Source organism: Penicillium hispanicum (assembly GCF_028827665.1).
Source record: "Penicillium hispanicum strain IBT 35686 chromosome Unknown utg000006l_segment0_segment0, whole genome shotgun sequence".
Lineage (NCBI taxonomy): Eukaryota > Fungi > Ascomycota > Eurotiomycetes > Eurotiales > Aspergillaceae > Penicillium > Penicillium hispanicum.
In genome coordinates this window covers 2,189,169-2,202,239 of record NW_026623198.1, presented here as the reverse complement: position 1 = coordinate 2,202,239, position 13,071 = coordinate 2,189,169, and the positions used below count along the sequence as shown (strand labels likewise).

Here is a 13,071-nt window from a genome sequence, read left to right as displayed (position 1 = left end):
ATTCTTCAAGCCCAACCGGGGAACCTGCATGGTTGTTGCATCGCCTTCGGCCCCTGATTTGCACGCCCAATGCTTGCTTCTAAGCGATCTCCCTCGGCGCATACTCGATGCAGAAATCCACCTGCAACAGTGTGATACAGCGCAAGGCCCCCAATCACATTCCGCGTCCCCCAATCGCACGTGCCGCCCTGCCTGCCTGGAGCGGAGTGGTTACATGGCCGCGCATCCTCATCTCCTCGTCGACCCCTCGACTGCCTCGTCCGCGCTCTTATATATAGCTAGCCAAGCATCCGGATCGTCGTTTCTTGTCGCCATATACCATCCATCCCCCCAATTGCATCTGGATCCCGATTTGCTCGCCCTCCAACCATCATGCATCTCTTGAAACTTCCTCTGATCGCCCTGTGCCTGTCCACGGGCGTCCTGGCGGCACCGCTGGAGAACACCGGTTAGTATTCTGCCCCGCTGTTGCGTTTCTTGTTTCTCATGCAAAGCTTGTAGCTCGCACTGCTGGCTCCGTGCTCGATCCTCTGGGTGCATCTGGCCAGGTTGCCAAGCGCGAGGAAGACAGTGGTGATTCTTCCCATGTCTGGTGGTCCTCCTCGTCCAAGCGTGACGAGGACGGGGACAGTGATTCCAAGCTTAGGTGGTGGCACAGCAAGCGCGAGGACGATAGCTCGGACAGCGGCGGTTCCTCGCATGCCTGGTGGTCCTCCTCTTCGAAGCGTGACGAGATCGGGGATAGTGATGCCAAGCCTAAGTGGTGGCATAGCAAGCGCGAGGACGCTAGCTCGGACGGTGGTGACGTGTCGCATGCCTGGTGGTCTTCTACTTCCAAGCGCGAGGAGGACAGCGGTGACTCGACGCATGCCTGGTGGTCCTCCAAGCGGGCTGAGGCCAATTCCTAGTAGGATCCTGGTCAAACCCTAATTGCGCCTCACGTCCTGGTCGCCACGGGACATTACAGGAGTTCTCTGGAGTTCTTTTGTTGGAGGAGCATGTGTGTGATGCCAGTGGATCCAGTTCTTGATGGATACGCCGACAACGGGGGATGCTATATAGATGAACCGCTTCAGCATTAGATCCTTGGGTAGTGGAGGTAGTGACAACGCGAATTGGTTATCCGACATATCAAGTGTCTCAAGATACGAGTAGTGAAAACCAAGTACGCGCCGATCGAAGTCCAGTTCATTTCTCATTTCAATGTACGAATCACCATACCTTGAGTCGGTGCAGATCCCTCCAAGGGCGGGCGATCACCCGAACTGGGGCGCCCGAGTGCATGATTCTTAGCGCGCCATTTGAGGAGTTTGGGGGCCTTGAATGCACTCTTGGATCAATCACAGTCCGGTATAGATTGGGCCCCCCTTTGACCCGTGGTTGCATGTTCATCACCCGATTGCCGTCGCGACCATATCTTACCACCTACACCTTCCCTTTACTGATAGCGTCGCGTTCGGGGAGCCTGATTGTTCCTCCCTGTTATATGACGCCACTCTCGTCTTGTAACCATAGGGTCTCCATTGACTTCGACACATCGTGAGAGGGGTTCATCTGGGCTCCCACCGCTCTTTTCAAGATGGGTAATTTCTGGCCGCACTTGTGGCCGGCAAGAAGGGCTGTCCAGTACAGGGAAATCGATCAGCAAAGCGAGGAACTCGCCAACGACCCTTTGGAGAAACAACCCACCACTCGATGGAATAAGAGAGATCTGATCGCGATCATTGGAATTGTTGCTACCATCTGCACCTCCATCGCAGTCATCTTAACCATTCGATTTGCGACTTCAGAACGCGCTCTGCGGTCGCCAGAAAGCTTCTTCCCCAAATGTGAGAATGAAGCAACCGCCAGATACCTCGTCGCGGCCACTAACCTGTCCATGATATGTCTAGTTTCTCACGCGCGAACGTCATTTGTCGACGAGGATGCCTTCTTGGACGAGGGCCCGGTCGGAGACGAAGCATGGAACAGCATGATGCCGCGTGCGTTTGAACGCTCTCCCTCGGAATGCCTTGATCAGCAGCAACTCCGCCTACTGACCGTGAAACATGCACCCATTTAGTTGGCGATGGCTACGTCGGAATCCCACACCCAAGAAACTACAATCTCAATGCCAGTATGCTTGTGACGCGCAAGGGAGTGCCCGATCCGCAGGGGACGGAATTGTATGGGACATCGATCACTCATCAGTTGCATTGCCTCGGCATGCTGAGGTCGGCGCTCGTCGCGTACCGCAAAGGGGACGAACCGATGGACCACGACGCCAAGCACCTCACGCACTGCTTGAATTACAGTAAGTGGCGAGCAATTGAATACTCAGTGCCCGGCTGACCAGCTGTCTAGTTCGACAAGGAATCCTTTGCGCAGGTAAGAAACACCCCTCCGTGTCGCCATTTCAAGCATTGACACGGTCTAGGGGACACCACTTTAGAGCCTGCCTCCGGAAAAGTGGTCATCAATGGTGAACTGACAACCACGTTCACTGGAGAAGGAGCGGTACATCAATGTAAAGATTGGTCTTCGGTGAAGGACTTCCTCACTGAGAAGCGGGTGGACAACTCGAGATCATCCATTGCAGGCGCATAATTCAACTGCGATGACGCCTCTGAACATGTATTTCTTTACTAATGATTCAATGACACACTTATAGTAGACTTTTCAAGACTCCGTTCTTCTTTCTTGCCTGGCCCTCCAAGGGCTGTTCCCGGAAGGCATTGCATCTGCTCGGAGACGCCGTCGACATGATACACAACGAGGATATCAAAAGCCATTTCAGATCCCAAAATCATTCAGGCCTTCCCATCTACGACATAGTCCCCTGGTTTCTACTATGGGCTATCCGCAATTGCGTGCCGTAAGCCCTAGTGCCAAATCGATCTTCCCGTCGACCAGGCGCTTTCCCAGGATGAGGAATCCTAGTCGCGAGAGCGTGTCAGTTACGTCTCACGACGCATTATTCATTCGTCTAGCTGAACAGAATTGGTTGTGATGGCACCACTTCTAGCCCAGCGTCAATATAGACCTGGATCCGATCAACGAGGAGCTTACAGTCGAATTCCGCGCTCCACGAAGGGCCTTTCTACGTGGGTGAGAAGAGAACCCCGTGTCTGACCGAGACCAGATTCTATGACTCTGGACTACCACACGCACTGTGTTAATAGCTGGCGGAAACAACAGCGTGCTATCGGATAAGGGAGGGAAATCGAGGTCTACTGAAGAGCATCCTCTGCCCTGAGCGGCTTTGTTGTTGGACACAGAGTCCGGCTGGAGGACGTGACTGCATTATGTGGTGGCATATCCACGGTGTGTGCATTGATATATTGATATCCACACAATCCGTAGATGAGGACACCATTCAGCTCATCCAGACCCAGCCTTGAATGAGCTTTCTATGTACAGCATCTCCACCAACCAATAACGATCGGTTCCGCATAGCTACGTCATTAGCCCCAATTGACGGGTCTTCATGAGTATCACCAAGCTCCCACCAGGCGCCGACTCTCGCCGATCGCCCCAAGTCGTCAGGGAGAAACCGGACCGCCGTGGCGGAGGTGGATCGGGTCGTCCCCAGATTCTTGTGGATGGGCAGCCCGAGTCCACATCCTGGGATTTCAGACGCAGAGAAGTTCGATCTCCGTGCGTAACGGGTGATCTCGGGGTATGGGGGAAGCTGTAGGGGGGAATATGGAAGCTTTCAGTTGAGAGGGGAGAAGGAGAAGTCAAGGTGTCATCGCTGTACTGTGGGGGAGATTCGCCATCGCGAGAATTCCATGAGGGGTTCGTGGATTTCTCCTCACTGGAAGCTTGTCTCCAATTTTTGGCTTCCTTTTCGCCGGAGGATTTAAAAAAAGAAAAGGAAAAAGAAAAGGAAAAGGAAAGAAAAAAAAAATGTAAAAAAAACCGGGGCCTGAATGATTCGTCTGCGTATCCTTGGGGCGGAATTCATAGGGATAATGAATGAATGCACAGTGGAAGTCGAAGCCATTGCAATCGAGAAATAGTAACAATAGGCACATCATCAATATGACTATGATTTAATCTGTCGGGCGTATAGAAAGGGGCGCAGAAATAATCCCGATGCAGTCATAACCGCAGTGGCCACACCGATTCGCCCAAAACAGCAACGCAGGTCGGCTCCGCGTCTTATCGCAGAATTTTTGATCCATTTCTCACACCTGAGACCTCCGACCTCCGACCTTATAGCTGGCCCTGGCCTCCTTTCTTCCCTTCCCCAGCTTTCATAAGCCCCAGCTGGTGCGCCCCTTCTCCATCATGGCTGGCAGCACGCTAGCAATGCGCTCCATGGTCTCCCCGTCCATCATGCAGCTGTCGTCCGCGTCGCGCCGGTCCATCACCACGACCGCGCACGCTCTCCGCGCCCAACCGCTCCGATCCAACGCCGTGACGGTCTCGCGCATCGCTCGTCGTGGATACGCCGACGCGGCGCCCTCCCCGGCCCCGAAGCCCAAGAAGCGATTCCGCGCCCTGCGCTGGACCTGGCGTCTCACCTGGCTGTCCGGGCTCGGTCTCACGGGCGCGTTGGCGTACAGCATCTACTCCCTGCGCCACCCCGAGGAGCAGTTCGAGCCCGACCCGGAGAAGAAGACCCTCGTCGTCCTTGGTATGACATGACGCGGTCGCGCCCGCCGATATCATTTAGAAGGCTTGCTAATGCTGTCCTCCCCCCTGGTAGGAACTGGCTGGGGCTCCGTCTCCCTGTTGAAGAAGCTCGACACCGAGAACTACAACGTCGTGGTGGTCTCGCCCCGTAACTACTTCCTGTTCACCCCTCTGCTGCCCTCATGTACCACCGGTCTGATCGAGCACCGCTCGATCATGGAGCCCATTCGCAACGTTCTCCGCCAGAAGAAGGCCACCGTCAAGTTCTACGAAGCCGAGGCCACCAAGATCGACTACGAGAAGCGTGTTGTGTATATCAGTGATGACTCCGAAATCAAGGGTGACATCTCCCACACCGAGGTCCCCTTCGATATGCTTGTGATCGGCGTTGGTGCCGAGAACGCGACTTTTGGTGGGTGTCTCCGCGTCTATGACAGCTATTGTGGTCGGAACTAATAGACGCAAATATAGGTATCCCGGGTGTCCGCGAGCACTCGTGCTTCCTGAAGGAGGTCAACGATGCTCAGAATATCCGTAAGCGTATTATGGACTGTGTCGAAACTGCGATGTTCAAGGACCAGACCCCCGACGAGGTTCAGCGCCTGCTCCACATGGTTGTGGTGGGTGGCGGCCCGACTGGTGTCGAGTTTGCCGGTGAACTTCAGGACTTCTTCAACGATGACCTGAAGAAATGGATCCCCGAAATCAAGGACAACTTCCATGTGACTCTCGTCGAGGCTCTGCCAAACGTCCTGCCTATGTTCTCGAAGCAGCTGATTGACTACACCGAATCGACCTTCAAGGAGGAGGAGATCACCATCCGTACCAAGACCATGGTCAAGAAGGTGACCGACAAGTTCATCGAGGCCGAGGTGACCAAGCCCGACGGAACCAAGTCTCTGGAGACTATCCCCTACGGTCTGCTTGTCTGGGCTACCGGTAACGCTGTCCGTCCTATTATCCGCGATCTCATGGGCCAGCTCCCCGCTCAGAAGAACTCCCGCCGCGGGCTTGCCGTGAACGAGTACCTGGTTGTCAACGGCGCCGAGAATGTCTGGGCCGTCGGTGACTGCGCTATCACCAACTACGCCCCGACCGCCCAGGTGGCCAGCCAGGAGGGTGCTTTCCTGGCTCGTCTCTTCAACACCATGGCCAAGACCGACGCTATCGAGAAGGAGCTGCAGCATCTGTCCAGCAACCAGTCCGAGGCCAAGTCCAACGAAGACCGTAACCAGGTCTTGGACGAGATCCGCGAACGCCAGAAGCAACTGCGCAGGACCAAGCAAATCGGCCCCTTCCAGTACTCTCACCAGGGTAGCTTGGCCTACATTGGAAAGGAGCGTGCCGTCGCCGACATCAGCTGGCTGAGCGGCAATATCGCCAGTGGCGGTACCCTGACCTACCTGTTCTGGCGCAGTGCCTACCTGAGCATGTGCTTCAGCAGTAAGTGTGACCGTGATGCCCATCGTTTCTGACCGCTCTTCGCTAACATCCTCTCCAGACCGTAACCGTGTTCTCGTCGCCGTGGACTGGATCAAGGCCCGCCTCTTCGGTCGTGACGTCTCCCGGGAGTAAACACTCTTGCCCTTGCCAGCCATGTCCAATGACCTGCCTGTAACATACAGCCGCACTTTTTGTTTCCTTGACTCGTCTCTTCATTTGTTCGGGCACGCCTTCGTCCCGTCCTTGTTAACTGCCCTCTTGAAACGCCACGCCACCTCCACGCCACCTGTTACCCTTCGTCTTTTCTTCCGCTCCATTCTGTGATAGACATATCCATTGCCCATTCTCGCTTCTTGATGACCTGCCATTGGTGCTGTGGGTCGATTCGTCCATTTTCCGCATTCCCTCGTGTACACTTCCTGCTTGGACTCGATATGGACTTTGGCCCTCCCAACAGACCTTTTTCGCAGTGGGAATTGGGGAGGAAAAGCACTAATCGCCTCGTTTGTTGTCTGTTCCGGCTTTCTGCTCGGGGTTGTACGCTACGGAAATAGATAGACTGGGTCCGGGATCGTTGTCTAGAACCTCCTATATTGACCAATGAATTTCGTTTCTTGATATCCCTGCGGCGTTGCTCTTCTATCCGCGTCCATACGTTCAGATATTGTTCGCATGGTGGGACTTGAGTCTTGTACAGAGATGTAGCCGTATCTCTGTACACTAAACGTGCTACGAAGCAACTGATGCTGGGACGAGGAAGTCTATGCAGGTTTTCACGGTTGGTCTGGCAGGCTAGCACCCGCTCAGCGGTATCAATTCGGCTTCATACACGCATGTCTCGTTAATCATTACAATCCCCAGTCCACTCATGGCGTTGGGTTCATTCGGGGGTCCTCCATTCTCACTTGGTTCGTCAGTACCTATTCACGCACCATGGGATGTCACTGCTTACCTTTTTGTTGTCCAAGTAGGCCAGGTAGCTGGCCCGTTTGGCCTCTCGCTTCTCTTCATCGCCTTCGATGTTCCTTCGCGCCCTAATCTTGTTCTCCACCTGCATACGGTGGCCTCGGGCGCCCTGCTGGCTGTCGTAGCCGATGAAGTTCTCGGCCATATCAGACCGAGCTTCCACAACCCTATGTTGTTCGTCAACGGTCAGCGGGTGCATTCGTGGAGACATAACAGACATGGGACTGATATTTCTTACTCGTTATATTTGCGGATTGCGGTTCTGGCGAGGTTCGAAGTCTGCTCGTGCCAGGCCTGTTCAGATTGACCGCGAGAAGGTCTTTTCCGCCTCTGGCTGCTGTAGGCCTTGCGAGCAGACTCCGCCTCCCTCTCCTTCCGGTGGTAGTCCCTGCCCATCTCACCAAATTTGGTGGCGCTTCTTTGCTGCTGGGTTGACTGGGAATGGGACTCCCGGTAGTGGTCGTATTTCGCTGCAGGCTCCGCTGGAGCACTGCCTTGACTGGCATTCCCGTGCAAGGTGCTTGGAAAGCCCGAGGTGCGACGAAACCGTTCATCTCCCGGGGCGTTCACTGGAGGAAACGAATTGGTTCTCTTTGGCGCTAGCTGTCTGTCCCTATGTTCATGATAGGAGGCCGCACTAGTCACGGAGCCGGCCTTTTGCTCGAAATGAGGGACAGGTGTGTTTCCGATACACAAGCGCCCGTTCTTCCACCGCAGTTCGGATGCAGATTTGCGAGGCATATTGAGACGAGAACACAGAGGAAAGGCAAATAGAGAAAGCAACTGTTGTATGAAGTACGCAGCCGTTGGAAGGGCCTTGGTGATGGATCAGATCGAACGTGCCTGCGAGAGCAGACGTTCATCTTGGTAGAAATGTATATAGCCATTTGAGTGAATGCTGTTCATTCAATTTTACCAGTACCTCTCACTTGACCCTCAGGATGCCTGCCTAAAACTACTTCAGGCATCCCTGTATTCAATATATCTATGTTGGGAAGGCGATTGTTCACTTTTGATTCACTTGGCTCTATAGATCCCGAATAGGAAGGTGCCCTGCCGCGCCCGCCGCCGAGCTTCAACTCACTGCATCACCCGCTTAGTCTCATATTCTCCCCGCGTCACCTTTATTCTTCATCTCCACTGCAAACCTCTCCTTGCCAGCCTCCACGATCCACAACCTCGCCTTCGCAGCTCACTATGGCCGTAAGTCAGCCGTTCCATCCTCAAGGCTGTCTCAACGCTTACCGATCATCAGGAAACTCCCGAATCCCCCAAACCGCCCACCACGCCTGACTCTATCATGGAGCAGGAGCCAAAACGCCGACTTGAGACACTGCCAACAGAACTGATCCAACTGATCCTTTCGGCCATTCCCAATATCGAGTCGTTGGAGGCCGCTGTGCTGACGGGACCTCGTCTGCACTATGCTTTCAAGGCCTTCGAAACACGGATCGTCAAGCCTATCCTGAGCCACGAGATTGCCGCAGAGCTGCTTCACGATGCCCTCGCTGTAGAGATATCCTCGCAGAAACAGGCATGGTCGACCGAAGAGCTCAAGGAATTTCTTGCAAAATACTGTGCTCGTGACCAACAACCATTCCACGTTCTGCTGAGTGGGAAGCTTACTCAGGCCCGATCCCTGATCAGGCTTCATAACGCAGTCAAGTTTCACCGTGATAGACTTGCCTCCGAGGTTCTTTCTTCAAACCCAGTGTCCGCGGCGTCGGCAGTCTCGCCAGTACGACCTCTGTCAAAGGCAGAAGAAACTCGGATCGACTGCAGCTTGTATCGGTTCCAAATTTACTGCAATTTATTCAGGGACTGGAAGAAGATTCCTGATAGCTTTCATTTCGACCAAGCAGAGGTGTTCTTTTCCCTCTTCGCTCCATGGGAAAATGAACAGCTAGCATGCATTCATGACTATCTTCTGAGAATTGTCAAACCAGGTATGTGGCCCCTCAATTTGGCGGCATTATTTGCAGATGCTAAAACCCTCAAGTGCTCGAAGGCTTTTACCTGAACAGTCCGGCGTGGGTTGAGTGGTTGTTGCATGCGGGAAGTGGGCTGAACGGTTCCCTGCAGTTCCAGTTGTCCTGCGGCCTCCACCATATGGAAACCATTGCGGAGAAGAAGACACTTGATGCACAGAAGGAATTTCTCTCAGTACCAGAGAACGTCAATGTGAACGAGTGGTTTTTGGACTTTGCCATGAAGTCAGCTGAGGAGGAACTCCCAGAACAGGATCCCATACCAAAGCCATCATATCCCGACACGGATAGTGGACCTGAAGATTCCTGGCGCTGGGTTCCTCCCACTCTAAGATTCATTTACAACCCCGTGTCGGCTCCGCTGCGGCAATTTGCTTACGTGTTATGGGATCGACAGCGGCTTGAAGAATGGGGCTTTTTTGAAACATCTTTTGATGGCAAGGCCGAGGCAGAAGATCCTGACTTGGCAGAATTCAAAGAGAAACGTGCACTCGAGAACAGCGCCAAGACAATGGTCAAGAAAGGACTTCTCCAAAACAGCATCCTGGACGAAGTGTGGGAAGATGAAATCTGGGAAAGGCAAAGCGAGACGAGCTAGCTGATGGACGGGGACTTGGTTGCGGGATCCTTCTACTGGTACAAGTTGCAAGCCTTAATATCATTATGAAGATTGCAAGCGCGTTGACATGTCACGAGTAAATTGGAAAGGGTAGAATATGTACAAGATTTGAGCCGTGTAAACACAAAGAGGCATCCCGATCCAGAGTGGAGACAAGGGGGTAGTTGGCACTGGCAATTGAAGAGGGTAATAGTGAGGATGCAAAGCAAGAAAGGTATCAAATTTACAAATGGGGAATAAAGAGGAACCGAGCAGGAGAAGACGAAGGAAGATGGAGCAAATCAACAAGCCTCGGCAATACGTTCTCAGAAGATACCCCAGCGGCCGCGAGGCTGTTTCTGGGTCTGCGCACGATCCGAGTTCCGGTGCATGCTGCGGCCGTCTAGTTGCCGGATGCCTTCAATCTTCTGAAGTGCCAGCTCCAGCAGCTCCTTCTTGCGGATGATGTCGAGGTGGCGGCGAACTCGGGGATCTTCGCGGGCGAAGCGTTCAACCTCGGCGTCCGACAAGTGCCTGCCAAGACGCATGTCCAGTTCGCGTGGGAAGTTGTAGTAGAACTCGGAGAGAAGCTCGACGTTGAGGAACAGCACCGCCGTCGAGGTGAGTTTGTCCGCCACGACGTCGAGGAAGACCTCGGGGCAGTAGTATTTGTTCTTCTGTGTGGCGCACTGCTTGGATCGGACGGCCATGAGTCTCATCTTGATGATATCAGCCCGATCACGAAGGAAAAGACCTTCTCGACCTACATAGGAAGTCAGGTCAGTGGATAAGAAGACGGATACCGATACAAAAAGAGCCTACCTCTCTCCAAGAGAGCGGCGCTGAAGCCACCGGCGCCACCGGCGCCGTTGCCCTCCAGCACCACGTCGCCCTTCCTGACTTTGTCGATGAAAGACATCACATCCTTGAGCTTGCGTCTGCCAATTACATCTTCCACGTGCTTCATGGCTGATTCACATGCCCGAAGCTCTTCCTTGAGCACCACGGTCACGTTGTCTCTGCCTTTTGACCATTCCGGATCCTCAACCTCGATTTCGAATTTATATGGCTTGATACAGTTCTCCACTTGATCGCTAGTGCCGAAGAACCGGTCATTCAGAATGCTGTTGCAAGCGTCGGTAATCTGCTTATGGGCTCCCGGGTGCGAGGCAAAGGTAGAAGAGGCCAGAAGCTGGTCCACATGGTTTTGGAGGGCGTTCGCAACCACGGTGGTGGCAAGTCTACCAATACCTAGCTTCGTCAAAGAGGAAGTTGAGGCATCAAGCTTCCGGTGCCAGTAGAGCGACTCAGGATCGGCCTTGGGCAGGTCCTTGAGTGGATCCAGCTCCAGCATCGGCGGGTTCAAGTCCTCCACAGGCTTGTTCCAGTAGCGTTGTGCCAGAATGTCCATTACTCGCTGGTCCAATTCGGCCTTCAACATTTCCCGGACTTGGGGCCGGCCAAAAGCCTCAGCAAATGCCTTGAAGGAATGCTTGAAGCTATCCAGGCTTTCAGCCAAATAGGACTCTGCGCTCAAAGGTCGATCGTTGTATTGCACCTTGAACTCGTAGGTTGCCTCTTCTAGCTCCTGGCTGATAGCATCCCTAGTTCCCGACAAGCTGGATGCCATGGTCTGCTCGAGAACGTGCATCAGCTTCTTGCGGAGATTTGAGACGCCGACCTCAGTCTCTGAGTGAACTCCGAATTCTCCGGGATGGCTCGAGAAAAATGCCTTTTCATTCTTCAAGATGGCACTGGTGACATTTCCAGAGCCTCTGGAAAAGAGTGCAGTTGTCTGAGGAATCCGGCTCACCACACCCACGTAGCCAAGCCGAAGAGGGTACTTCTTATCAGTAAGAATATCGTGGCCTCGTTCAGGATCGACAAGATCCATCTTGGTGATAACACCAATAGTTCGCTCTCCCCGAGGGTCTACCCGACGACTTGCTCGCAGTGCTGTGGAATTTGCCAGATCGACATCGGCGGCAGAGATTGCTAGGACGACATTGGGTGCTTGGATGTACTTATCGCAGAGATCGGAGATTTTCTGCTTCAGCTCCGGGGGTTGATCATGACCAGCCACCTGAATGTAGCCCGGTAGATCAATCATGGAGAGGTCCGGGACATTTGGAGAATAGATGGTCAGCTGAATGGGATCGTCCGAAACACAATCCTTTTCCGGCACAGCAAGGTTGAGATCCGTCAATGTGCGCTGAATATGAGAAAAGTCGGTGAGTTTTCCGAGACCCAGAGCCGGGAATTCACCATATTCCGCTTGGGCGTTGGGAGTGTTGACGAGGGTCAGTTCAATCGGCCGCCGGGTGACCATGTTCGAGCCCTTCGGCAAGAATTCATGCCCAACAATAGCTTCCAGAACTGAGCTTTTGCCAGATGATTGGGACCCAATAACGACGATCGAGGGAAGGGTAAGGCTTCCGGACTGGCCGACTGTCTGGAGGATGTTCCGGATTTCAATCATCTTGCGAGTAAGAAGCATCATTTGATCATCGTTGGCAACCTCTTTCTCTGCTCGAGAATGCTCTTCCTCCGAATCATCGTAGCCGAATGCCGACCCAGTTGCGGCTGCTGCTCCTGCCGCTGTAGCCCGACCCTCTTTGGGCTCTTTGCCACCTCCCGACGAGCCACCGTTTTGAGATTGCGAGTCTTCATCAAGTCGGAGGATTTTCTGCATCCATTCTGGGAGCTCAACATCTTCGGTCGTCTTGTTCCATCCTCGTTGTGTCTGTTCGGCCACATCCTGAATGCCTTGGAACAGGCTGGAAGCCGTGCCCCCCGCAGTCTCTCCAACTAGTTTCAGCCATTCCATCGCATAATTCCCAGCCTCTAAAGACAAGTGTCAGCCATTTCTAGACTCGATGAGATCTGCAGTCGCACGTACGTGTTGCTTGATACTGGAAATAAGCCAGGCCGGCGATCGTAGCACCTCCAAACATAGCTGGTACCCGAACCAGCTTGAGAGCCAGCTTCGGAAGCATCCGACTGAACGAAAACGCCCGAACAGCAGGAACATTGTTGTGAATCGCATTTGCGCCTATCGGCCAGGCGCGTCCCCTCAAAGCGGCACCATCAGCGCGCAACAGACCCCCCGTCCTGGAGCCTGCATTATGGAGATGGCGCGCCAGGCCAGTCCGCACCAACGGGGCAAGGCGATGGGAGAGAATCCTCCCACTCATGGCTGTCGCAAGATCACATTCAACACATGGGGTAGAATAGGAACTGCAAGACGAATGGCCAGCCCACTGACATCAACGTGACTTGCGCGAGTAGCCGCTTTGTCTCCCGTAGTGGTGGTCACGTGCCCCGAGATGACGTGCTGTGCAAGGGAATTGAGCCAGGCTGTTTCGGACGGAATTAGATCCTTGAAAGAAAATTCCCGCCGCATTTCGGTGTGGGAACACCTGTTCAATTGCCGTTGTGGTGTTCTAGCGGTGTGCG

The 13,071-nt window shown here is 53.8% G+C and overlaps 6 protein-coding genes across 6 annotated transcripts; 4 read left to right on the top strand and 2 right to left on the bottom strand.

Moving 5' to 3' along the window:
- Positions 1–372: 372 nt before the first annotated feature.
- N7459_007152 (uncharacterized protein) lies at positions 373–908 on the top strand (the record flags this gene model as incomplete). Its single annotated transcript, XM_056946320.1, has 2 exons — positions 373–448; positions 502–908. The coding sequence occupies 2 exons, from the start codon at positions 373–375 to the stop codon at positions 906–908; spliced, it is 483 nt and encodes a 160-aa protein (XP_056798319.1).
- A 671-nt stretch (positions 909–1,579) lies between these two features.
- N7459_007151 (uncharacterized protein) lies at positions 1,580–2,586 on the top strand (the record flags this gene model as incomplete). Its single annotated transcript, XM_056946319.1, has 5 exons — positions 1,580–1,829; positions 1,893–1,982; positions 2,063–2,293; positions 2,344–2,367; positions 2,417–2,586. 5 exons carry the CDS (start codon positions 1,580–1,582, stop codon positions 2,584–2,586), a joined length of 765 nt encoding a protein of 254 aa, XP_056798318.1.
- Positions 2,587–4,272: 1,686 nt separating this feature from the next.
- N7459_007150 (uncharacterized protein) lies at positions 4,273–6,195 on the top strand (the record flags this gene model as incomplete). Its single annotated transcript, XM_056946318.1, has 4 exons — positions 4,273–4,621; positions 4,694–5,032; positions 5,092–6,063; positions 6,122–6,195. The coding sequence occupies 4 exons, from the start codon at positions 4,273–4,275 to the stop codon at positions 6,193–6,195; spliced, it is 1,734 nt and encodes a 577-aa protein (XP_056798317.1).
- Positions 6,196–6,976: 781 nt separating this feature from the next.
- N7459_007149 (uncharacterized protein) lies at positions 6,977–7,770 on the bottom strand (the record flags this gene model as incomplete). The annotated part of the gene is made up of 2 exons (XM_056946317.1): positions 6,977–7,196; positions 7,268–7,770. The coding sequence occupies 2 exons, from the start codon at positions 7,768–7,770 to the stop codon at positions 6,977–6,979; spliced, it is 723 nt and encodes a 240-aa protein (XP_056798316.1).
- Positions 7,771–8,329: 559 nt separating this feature from the next.
- Positions 8,330–9,615, top strand: N7459_007148 (uncharacterized protein; the record flags this gene model as incomplete). The annotated part of the gene is made up of 2 exons (XM_056946316.1): positions 8,330–8,975; positions 9,029–9,615. The coding sequence occupies 2 exons, from the start codon at positions 8,330–8,332 to the stop codon at positions 9,613–9,615; spliced, it is 1,233 nt and encodes a 410-aa protein (XP_056798315.1).
- Positions 9,616–9,941: 326 nt separating this feature from the next.
- On the bottom strand, positions 9,942–12,809 carry N7459_007147 (dynamin-related GTPase MGM1; the record flags this gene model as incomplete). Its single annotated transcript, XM_056946315.1, has 3 exons — positions 9,942–10,378; positions 10,438–12,459; positions 12,515–12,809. 3 exons carry the CDS (start codon positions 12,807–12,809, stop codon positions 9,942–9,944), a joined length of 2,754 nt encoding a protein of 917 aa, XP_056798314.1.
- Between the last annotated feature and the right edge of the window lie 262 nt (positions 12,810–13,071).